Source organism: Cryptomeria japonica, chromosome 3 (assembly GCF_030272615.1).
Source record: "Cryptomeria japonica chromosome 3, Sugi_1.0, whole genome shotgun sequence".
Lineage (NCBI taxonomy): Eukaryota > Viridiplantae > Streptophyta > Pinopsida > Cupressales > Cupressaceae > Cryptomeria > Cryptomeria japonica.
This window is the reverse complement of record NC_081407.1, coordinates 83,858,042-83,869,869: the sequence shown is the minus strand read 5'-3', so window position 1 is coordinate 83,869,869 and position 11,828 is coordinate 83,858,042. Positions and strand designations below refer to the sequence as shown.

The following is an 11,828-nucleotide window of genomic DNA, read 5'->3' as shown; positions in this document are numbered from 1 at the left end:
GAACCACTACAAATTCAAAGGGGGTCCAATGAAGATAGTCCCAAACAATCACAATTGAAGGACTGACAAAGGGAAAACCAAACTACTCCCATACAAACAAGGATAAATCAACCAAGGATCTTCACAACAATTTTACAGAGCTGTGAAATGCCATACATGGGTGAACTCACAAATTTGGTGAAAGTGGGGAGTTTATTTTTTGAGGGGTTCGAGCGAAATAGACCTATACAATCGAACTACCCATCTGAGTTCGAGTGAACCGGCTTGTAGTCGTGGGTTCACTCGAACCATGGGTGGACTTTTTGGTTCGAGCGAACCAATCAAAATACTCGTATGGGCCAAAATTAAGCCCATGGGTTTGAGCGAATTGGGGTTCACTCTAACCCTTTATGGTTCGAGAAAACCCAATTCAATCGAAGCACTGCTCATTCCAACCAAGCTGTTAGAGGTTTCTATCAAAAATTTTTAGAGTTCTAAAGAATTTATCACTTCGGAGCTCTAGTTCAAAGCACGAAATAATCTTGATAACCCAAAAATATTAGATGGTATTACTCGGAGAAAGCTTTCAAACGAGTATAATTTTGTTATAATTTGAATTTATTATGTTCTTGTTTTTTTAATTTTATGGAAAATTGGTTTTTCACCGAACATGAACTTCTTTGTTCAACGCATTGGGAAAAATAAGAAACTAATTCAAAAAAATTCTGAAAATATCTAAGCCCCAGGTATTGATGTCTTCTTTCTAACAAAAAAAAAAATTGAATTTCGATATATATAGAAGAAGGTATGTGTTCAAACTTAAACATATGTCTGAATTATGACTGGTCAAACTTCAAACCTTTATAAACTAAAAAATATTGAACATATCACCATCAAACCAAATGCAAGCCTTGGATATTGATGTTATAAACAAAAATTCGAAAGAATTGAGTTTTTATCATTTATAGAAAAAAAGTTATGAATTTCAGGAGGCACGTCACTCTTAAAAAATGTAGTTTGTTGTAAAAAACTACTTTTCGAGGGAGATGGATTTTTTTTTTAAAACTCCTTCAAAAAAAATTGGAAAAAATGTATATAGAATCTACAAAGAAAATGATATGAATCACTAATTTACGTAATCTTCAAATTTTTAATAGTTTAAAAGTTATAGTTCTCGGAAGTTGAAGATTATTTTAAAAATGTTCATCTTGGTGTCAAAAGTGGCAAAAAGTGGGAACCATTATTGTGAGTTCACCCACTGTACAGGAAAACCAAAAAACATATTTTCCAGTAACTATACAAAACCCAAATAATATAAAGTTCCTTCCCAAATATTAACCTTCAACAATATTAAAAAAACTATAGAATAAATAATACTTCCACCTAGACCCAAAACATTGCAGACACAATGCATACACAAAGAAGCCATCGAAAACAAAATGCAAAGTGAAGAACTCCAACCTGCAACTTGAAGTAATGGATTGAAGTTGAAGAAGAGCTCCCACAAACCAAACCAAATCCAATCCAAGCTCTAGCCAAAACCAAGAGAGAAGAAATCCTAAACCAAGAAGAAAACTTGCTGGAGAAATTTCCAGAGAGGAGCCAACCAACCCTAAAGACCTCACGGGAATGAAAATAAAAAGCTACAATAATCCAAAACCCTAGCCTCAATCTCGGCTAATTAAAATATTCCATTTTGGAGTATATTTTACCAACCCACCATATAATATAATTTATTCACCCATTTTGAATTTAACCAATGAGAGTGAAGGGTAGGTAGAGTAAATAAAATATACTTATCCAGCTAAGTGGGATTGTTTTATTTCTTTATTTAATTTAATGTGTTCATATACCCCACTTAGGAATAAAAGTCAAACTATTAAATAAATATAAGCTCTAAATTAATAATCCAAATGGGGATTAAAATCAAATGACCCAAAAGCTAATAAAATAAATTAAAGAACCAAATAAATATAAGATATCAAATAAATATCAAGCCACAAAAGGCCAAATAGATAATTAAATAATGAAATACCATTAAAGATTAAATCACAAATATTAAATAAATATTAAACAGCAATAATGCTTATCAATTATTAAATAATCATAAAATCAATAAACGTTAATTATTAAATAATTATAAATACCAAATAATTAAATATTCAAAACTTATAAATTAATTACATTAAAATAAACATTACCAAATATAAAACTACACATCAAGAGCCACATAATTATTCTAACATAAACAAGTAAATCAACTGGCATAAACTAGACTCACAATACCAAAAGACCAAGCTTACTAACTGACATGGCGAATTATGCCAAGACATAACTACTCATGGTGAACAACTTAGACCTAGAGTATATGAGGGAAACCCATGCCATCTCCGAACCACATAAGTCATTGGAACTAAAGACACGCTCAGACCTGTGAAGCTAGGTGGAGTCTATGTTTGGTACCTGCAAAATCCTGTAACCACAAAATGTTAATACCACATATACATATACACATATAGAACAAGCAAGTGATACAGAATCATGATGCCACATCCCACTCTCAATAAGTGATGTGGAATCGTCTCTATCACGAAGACAGTCAAACAATAGTCAAACACATCTCATAACCATCTCATAAACATCTCATCATATGTAATCATGAAGTAGGGTTAGCATAATCATAATCATTATCACAACCATGATAAACCTAATCTATCAATAATCCATCACATAGTGAGCATATAAAATCCATCGGGTACATATATAATCAAATCGCATGATCAATCATGATACTACCAACATCCATATAGATAATCAGAATAGCATGTGTTCAATAGTGGCTAACATCAATCACAAGTCACTGAAGCACATGAGTAATCATCATCCAAATCATAAAAATATAGTCTAGTTAAGCCTATCAAGCATAATATAAAAGTCAACTCTAGTCAAAATAAGTCAAATCAAGGGTAGACACTACAAGGCTACCTAGCTTCTCTTCTTCTTTCATATGGGGGGGACATTTTCCTCACATGGGGTTTGGTCCTTCACATACTTCTATGAGAGTTCTCTTATATAGCTTTCATCTCTCTTTTGGGGGAGGATTTTTTCCCATTGGAGTTTTGTCTCTTTCCCTACTTTGTCAGAGATTTCATTGCATTGGTTTGCATGGATTTACACTTGTACATGGATACCTAACATGGTCGTGTAGTTGGGACCCATCTTACATTGCTTAGTTGCATTGTATACTTAAGTGCATTCCCTCGAGTTGCACTTAAGGGGGGGGGGGGTGTTGGTGTAATTAATTATTCATGTTGGATATTATTACACCTTACTTAAGTTTATGTAGGAAAGGCATTTCATAGGAGTTTGGGTATGAGACACTTGGGTGTTTGTGCCACATCGGGATAGTGTGTGTAGGAGAATTTCCACCTTTTATGGTGTGATCTTGTTACTACTCTATCATATCCACTTATTGTGGAGTGATAATTCCACCTTCAGTGGGTGATCCACCTCATGTGGAATATTTTATTGCTTCTCCTACCTACCACACCTATTTCCTACCTACCCTTGTTTCTTATTGAGCCACATGTCATGTTTGTGTGCTCACATATCCATATAGAATTTCCTATATATGCAGGCTCATCTACATTATATAAACAACTATTGATCTATTGATCATTTTTCTATTGATGAGAATACAATTTATTCTTGTCCTATATTTGTCTCTCTATTTTGTACATTTTATTGATCTGTTGATCCCGACAAAATCTCACAAAAATTTTCTCTTGCAATAATGTAGGACATTTTGCTTCTAGGTGCCCAGAGAGAATGGCTAAGTATGATAGGCATGATAAATTTGACAAGCATGACATAAATGATAGATATGAGAAGCATAAGAAGTATGATTAGACTTACAAGTCTAAGCAAAAGTATAGGAATCAGAAGAATTTCTATTATTTTGTTCATGAAGGTGTTATAGATGAAAAATCAAAAGGAGATGAAGTTGCATTTCTTTCCATTAAAGAAAATGGATTGGTACCTATTGATCTCATTAGCTACACTGTTGAGAAAAAATATTTAGCTGCTAAAGTTGAAGAAAGAGATGAATGGGTAATAGACAGTCGTTGTTCGCATCATATGACCAATGATAAAAGCAAATTTGTGAGTATGGAAAGGTATGATGGTGGAATAGTGAGATTTGGATATGACAAAGCCTATGTGATCTGTGGTAGAGGTTATATTTCTTTTGATGGTAAGCATAATACTGATGGTCTCTTGTATTGTGAAGGTTTAAATCATAATCTTTTGAGTGTGGGATAGATGCTTGACAAAGGTTGTGATTAAAATTCAAGAATCATAATTGTAAGATCCTAAAAGCCTCTGGTATAGAGATTGCATCTGGAACCAAGACTGAAGGTAATATTTTTCATTTGAATGCTGGTGAGAAAAGTTACTTGATTGCTTAGATTGATGAAATTTGGTCGTGACATAGAAGAATGTGTCATGTTAATATTGATTCTATGATTAACATCAATTCTCTTCAAGATATTAGATATCTTCCCAAGATTGGTAAGCCTTCTAATCTTGTATGTAAGGAATGTGAATTGGGTAAGAAAACAAGAATTTGTTTCAAGAGAAAGTAGTATACATGTGATGGATTGGTAGACCTTGTGCATATTGACCTGTGTGGACCTCAAAATGTTAGAAGTGTGCAGGGTGATAGATATTTTATGTTGCTAGTTAATAATTATTCGAGGATGATGTAGGTTATCTTTTTGAAGGAGAAGTCTGAAACATTAAAAAAGTTCAAGATATTAAAAGCAAAGGCTGAGACTAAGTCAGGATTGAAGGAGAAATGTTTGAGATTTGACAAAGGTGGAGAATTTTTCAATAGTGAATTTGACTCATTCTGTGAGAAGCATGGGATTATAAGATAATTATCTGCTCCTAGAACCCCTCAAAAGAATGGAGTTGTTGAAAGAAATAACATGACTATCTCGGATGTTGCAAGGACTATGCTGATTGAAGGAAATGTTGTGAAGATCTATTGGAGAGAAGCTATTAGCACTACTGTTTACACATTCAACTGAGTTCATATTAAAGGTGATACTAGTAAGACCCCTTATAAGTTATGGTTTGGTCATGTTCCTACTATGATATATTTTAGAGTATTTGGTAGAAAATGTTATATCAAGAGAGATGAGGACATAGCAAATTTTGATGCTAGAAGTGACGAAGGAATTTTCTTGGGTTATTCTACTAAGAGAAAATCATATCGGTGCTACAATAAGAAACTGAGAAAGATAGTAGAGAGTGAAAATGTGAAGGTTGATGAGAACCTTGTAAAAGAGATAAGAGCATGTGGATATGATGATGGTAAGCTTGTTGTTATAACACCTATTCAGACTGAAGAATTGAAGCAAAATGATGTGGTAGAGATAGTTAATCTGGATGTTGTTGCTGCCAGTGGAGAGATGCAAGAACCTAAAATCAGAACAATCAAAAGACTCTGAGCTATCTAAGATTGAATCATTCATAAAATCAGATTATTTGTAATAAAAATAAAGGTGTGATGACTAGAAGAAGGCTAGCTATTGAAGAGGTATGTTTGATTTCTAAAGTTGTATCTAAAGATGTTGTTGAGTCTTTTAAAGATGAAAATTTTATGAGAAGTATGGAAGAATATTTAGATCAGATTGAAAAGAATAACACATGGGATCTTGTCCCTAGACCTAAAGTTAAGAATGTGATTGGTACTAAATGGGTATTCAGGAACAAGTTAAATCAAGCTGGTGAAGTTGTCAAAAATAAAGAAAGACTAGTATGCAAAGGATATTCACAGAAAGAAGGAATTGATTATGAGGATAATTTTGCTCCAGTAGCCAGACTTGAAGCTATTATATTGTTGCTTATGTATGTTTCTTATAAAGATTTCAAGGTGTATCAGATGGATGTCAAATGTGCATTTTTGAATGGCGATTTTGAGGAAAAAGTCTACCTTGAGAAACTTGATAGATTTTCATTATCAAATGAAGGAGGCATTGTATGTAAACTGACGAAATCTCTTTATAGATTGAAACAAGCCTCTAGGGTTTGATATGCTAGATTGGATAATTATTTGCTGAAATTGGGATTTAACAAAGGGATTGTTGATAGTAATCTATATTTTAAGATTGGAAGTGATAACATCTTGATTGTTGAAGTGTTTGTTGATGATATTATCATTAGAGGTTATGATAACTTGAGCATTTTTTTTGTCGATGATATGCACAAAGAATTTGAGATGTCTATGATAGGAGAAATGAAATTTTTCCTACGTTTGTAGATTTCATACACTAGAAAAGGTTTTTTTATATCTCAAACAAAATATGTGAAGGAATTGCTAAAGAAGTTTTCATTAGATGACTCCAAACCATTTGGAAATCCTATGGTGACTGGTTACAAATTATCTAAGAGTGATGATTCTTCGAAAGTTAATCGGAGTTTGTATAGATCTATGGTTGGCGGACTACTATATCTTACTCAGACTAGGCCAGATATTATGCTTGTTGTGTACATGGTTGCATGATCAGAAAGAGAGTCATGTCACTGTTGTTAAGAGAATATTCAGATACTTGAAGGGGATTGTGGATTATGGTATGTGGTATCCAAGGAATGATGATTTAATGTTATGTGCTTACATTGATGTTGATTGGGCTAGTGATGTTGATGACCAGAAGAGTACATCTAATGGTGTTTTCTTGTTGGGTAAGAAATTGGTTTGGTGGGCTAGTAAGAAACAAGATCCAGTATCCTTATCTACTGTTGAAGTTGAGTACATTGCTACTATTGGTAGCTGCACTCAGGTGGTTTGGATGAAGCAAATGTTGAACGATATCAGAGATCTATGATGATCCTACTGCCATATACTGTGATAATTCCAGTGTTATTAACATGTCAAATAATCTAGTGAAACATTCAAAGACTAAATATGTGTCAATCAAATATCATTACTTGAGAGAAAAAATCAGTGAAGAGGAAGTTAAGCTGGAGTGTGTATTTACAAAGGAACAAATTGTTGATATTTTTACTAAGTCTTTTCCTACAGATACATTTTTCTATTTGAGAGACAAGTCAGGGTTATCCACCCCTCCTAATAAGAACTAGATACATTGAGTTGCATCAATCCAATGGACTTCACAATATTATGTCTTTATCTGGATTGATGAGTTAGTGTTGCTCCTCTAGTGGAGTAGTCTAATTATGTGTTTTAGAGGGAGAGATTCATGAGGATGAGTTTTGGGGAGAGAAGCATAATCTATATTTTATCGTTGGCATTGTTGTCAAAGGGGGAGAGAAGCATGTGAAAAACAATTTTATCTGCTTAATCTTAGGGGGAGTTTGTTGGAGTGATTTTCTTTTTTTGAAATTGATTTTTTTTCACATTCATATGTTGTCACCAATGCCAAAGGGAGAGATTGTTGTACATTGTTGTTGCTAGGATATGTTGTGGTCATTGATGTCAACATCTTCCTACTCTGGTGATTTCAGATTGGATCTTTGAGATTATGGTTTGGTTTTATGGAATATTCCTTGTATCACTATATTCTTTTGTATTGGTTTTGGTGATCTAGGAAGCTTAAATGATCATATTAGATGATCTAGTTTTGCAGTTTGTTTATCTAATCAGTGCTTTTAGAGTTCAATAGTTCCTCTGGTATATTCCATTGTGATTCGATTTTGTGCTAAGATTTTAGGGTATTGTTCACAACGGTCTTGTGTATCTTTATTTCAAATGGTTTTTGATCTGATGCTCTGCAAGTTATCTTTCTATGTGATATTTGTTATTGTTTGAGTGTTCTTGAGTTTTAGATGTTGGTCGATGAAGATTTGATAAGTGGTGTTGGTGTATTTGTTGTTGATGATTCTAATGTGCTTGTTGGTTTTTCCTAACAATGTACTATTTGTCTTGATGATCCACATTGATCATTGTATGAGTTGTTGGTGATTTTGTTGAACTGGTGATGTTATTCATGTTATGCGGTTTTCCTAGAGGTGTAGCTTTTTGCAGTTGATCTTGGCATGATTTTTGGTGGTGTTGCATGTTTGGATGTTTGATTTATGTCTATTTTATGTCATTTAATTTATTGTATTGGTTTGGAAGTTGATCTTTATATCATGTGATGTAATTTTGTAATTGTGAGTTGACGGTTTAGCTGATCTTGTTGTCAAGGTTGTATAAATAATTGATATTGCCATGTAATTTAGGTATCAAGTTTGTACTGTGTTATTAGAGAGTGGTGTATGTGCAATCAAGTGATTCATCCTTTGGCATTGTGATTGATTAAAGTTTGGTGTTGTAGAGTAGACATTGTGCTTAACCTAAATTGCCATCAGGCATTTGGAGATGCTATTATTGTAGTTCATTCTTTCCAGATTGTAGTCCAAATCTTGTTGTAAGTCAGTGAGACTTCCTTGAGGGTTGTAGCCTTCTGGGTTATTAGATTTTGAGTAGTGAGCTCTATGCAGTGTTCCTGAATGCATGTGCATTCCCCATTGTAATATTTTCACATACTACTACAGAGTATCATCTTGTTGTGGGTAGGTTCCCAGCATGGTTTTTCACTTAATAGGGTTTTTCATGTCAAAATCTTGGTGTTGTGTGTTGTGTTATCATATTTCTCATCTTTGTTATTGCTATAGTTTATCAGATTCATTTTGTGATTAAGTTTGTTGATCTGGTTAAAATTGATTCACCGCCCTTCTTAGTTTCCCCTCATTGTTGTTGTCAATGATATGATCTATGTTTATGGATTTGATGTTGGACATGGGAGAAATAAAGGAGATGATGGGAGAGCTGTGTAGAAGGTTAGTGTGGAGTAGGCCCCTTGGAGAATTAGAGACATTCTAAAAGATATAGTTGTGGGTGGAAGCATCCCATTACATACATATTTATATATTATATAGGTAAGTGGTCATGAGGTTGACAACTTCCCTCTCATTTTCTCTTCATCTCCTGACCTTTTAGCCATGTATAGAAATATTGCATGTAGAAGTTTGTTGTTTCTGAAGAGAATATTGCATTTGGTTCTGGTGGATGGTCTAGGGTGTCTACAGAACTACATCAAGGAGGAAAGATTGGTTCAATTTGGTGGTGGTTGTGGAAAGATGGTGGATGTTGTGATTTTTGGAGATAACCTCAAGGATGAAACCATAGCTTTAAATGAAGAGATTGAGGATAGGTTGGCAGGAGAAGACTATAGCTTTTGTGGATTAGATTCCCCTAAGAAGTGAAGGATGGTGCTTCTACGAGTGCAATAGAGGCAAAAGGAAAATTTTAAAATAAGTAATAATAACCATTGGTAACCCCATTTTATAACCTTAATAGTTAAATAATGTCTCTTAGAAGGTCTATAGAATGATCAAACTTGATATTTCTTCCCCCTTTCTCATCCAAATTAAAAGCTACATTAAAATCCTTTGCAAGGACCAAAGGGAATAAAGGGAAAAGAGTTTAACCATATATGATATGAGACAAAAAAAAAAGATTTTTCTATAAGATTAGTTGGAGCATATAAACACTACTTAAAAGGATATTCTCAGTAGATTCACAACTTACAATAATCATAGGGATAACAAATCTACTAGAAACCTACAATAGAGGGAGAAGCTTTTGTGTGTTCCAAAGGAAAACCATACCCTTAGAACTACACTAAGTCCCAATAAAGTAACAATGACACCGAGACCAAATTTTAGAAGTCCTATTTACCATACCATCCATTGATAACTTAGTTTCATAAACAAAGACCACATCACTAGAACGAGATCCAATCAACTCACAAATAGCATTTTGTCTAGGAAATCTATTCACCCCCCTTACTTTCAATGATATCACAATCATTTCTAAGATTGAGAGAAATGAGAATATATGGTCTTCACAAAGCCAAACTCAACCAATGTTTCACTAATTAACTTCACCTTTTTTATGGTATTTCTTCTACCCACATAAATGTGATAATTTTATAATCCAATTACTAGAGAAGTTAAAATTTTTTAATGAACAATATAACTCTTAAATATAGCTTATTTGCTCTAACAATTGGAATTTGACTCGCTCAAATGATTGCTCCACAGTGGCCAACCCCATGAAAAGAACTTTCTCATTACTTGCCCGCCACACGGCCAATTCTTCGCTGGTCAGTGGAATCAGGAACCGCCTTAATGATTCAATTAATTCTTTAAAGGTATTTATAAACATTGCTATACTTTACACAAATCTAAAGAATAAAATAATACAAACAAATTTTGGCATACAAAATTGTTCCAAGTTAGATTTGTGACTTTTAAGCCTAATTTCATGCACTTAATTGGATTTGCATTCACCAAGATCACTTATAGATTAATGGGTGTGGCTAAACTGGCTCCAAAACGGCATTATAAAATTTGTGTTACTGATTTTTTTGAAAATTACAGATCGTTGAACGTGATGAGAAAAATAAGCTACGGCTTTGGTTTTTCAGAAAAATCAATAACAGAAATTTTATAACCCCTGTTTAGAGATAGTTTATCAGTGTCCTACACTAATACTATCTCAATAAAATTATAGATCAATAATAAATTACAAAATCTGAAAACATATATTTTTAACATGAACATAAATATCATCAAGTTCAGCTCTTATCACCTATATTTAATTTATATAATTTTACATGAGAAGTTCAAAAATTTTAATGATCAATATAACTCTTAAATTTAGTTTATTTGCTCTAATAATTCTCATTTGATTCACCTAAATGATTGCTCCACGATGACCAAACCCATGAAAAGAACTTTCTCATGACTTGCCCGCCACACGGCCAATTCTTCGCTGGTTAGTGGAATCAGGAACCGCCTTTCAACAAATATCGGGTCAAACCGGATTTTGCGATGGATAGTCCAAAATTGCGAAGGTTGACGGAATCAGTGACGGAATCAGTCGGTGGTCGTATTTTTTTATAATTTATGTGAGAACAGACAACTTCTTCTACACTGTTCACCCCTTTCCTCCTAAATCCAAACAAGGATCTTCCTATCATGCTATAAATACAGTCATATAGCAAGGGACATTATTCCAAACACAATTATTTCTTTGTTTTCTTAGGTTTCTGTCTTTTGCCCTTTATAAATCAATGGCGAACCTTGATGCGATCAGAAGAATTTATGAAATTATAGATGGCAATGCGGATGGATCTGTCGTTTCGTAAACAGACTTGGAATACTAATTTCAGAACAAGATATCACATGTATGTTCAGTTCTCTGAGCAATGATGAAGACAAATTTAACTGCGTAGGATTTGAAGAATTTGTGCATTTATATCAGTCAATCTTCAGTAACGAAGACGCGGAATTAGAAGATGAGTCAAAGGATTTGATGGAAGCTTTCAAAGTTTTTGATCGGAATGAAGATGGATATATCTCTTCCACTGAGCTGCAACAAGTCCTGTCCTCTCTGGGATTGATCGCACAGGGCCAACATTGCGAGAATATGATTTGCAGATTTGATTCAGATTGTAACGGAGTGTTGGATTTCATGGAATTCAAGAATATGATGGCATCGAAACTCTCTTCATGACGAACGGATCGATGTATTAATATTTCTTATATAATATTTAATTGTTCTCAATTCCTGAATTCGACTTTACGACTTCTTGTTTACCAGGAAAGAACTTAACCAATTTAGGTGTACACATCTAAATGTAAATGACTTTTGGTCGATTTTATTTTAATTAAATTTAAAATTATAATTTGTAGATTATTTTAATACAATTAGGAAGTATTATATTGAAGGGCTTTAAATTCTTTTCTTTCTTTTTTTATCTTATAGGGATTTA

At 33.5% G+C, this 11,828-nt stretch overlaps 1 protein-coding gene across 1 annotated transcript; it reads left to right on the top strand.

Annotated features, from left to right (window-relative positions):
- Nucleotides 1-289: 289 nt before the first annotated feature.
- On the top strand, nt 290-11,569 carry LOC131027934 (probable calcium-binding protein CML43). Its single transcript, XM_057958029.2, has 5 exons — nt 290-448; nt 10,041-10,202; nt 10,432-10,469; nt 11,099-11,197; nt 11,251-11,569. Exons 1-5 carry the CDS (start codon nt 290-292, stop codon nt 11,567-11,569), a joined length of 777 nt encoding a protein of 258 aa, XP_057814012.2.
- Nucleotides 11,570-11,828: the final 259 nt, after the last annotated feature.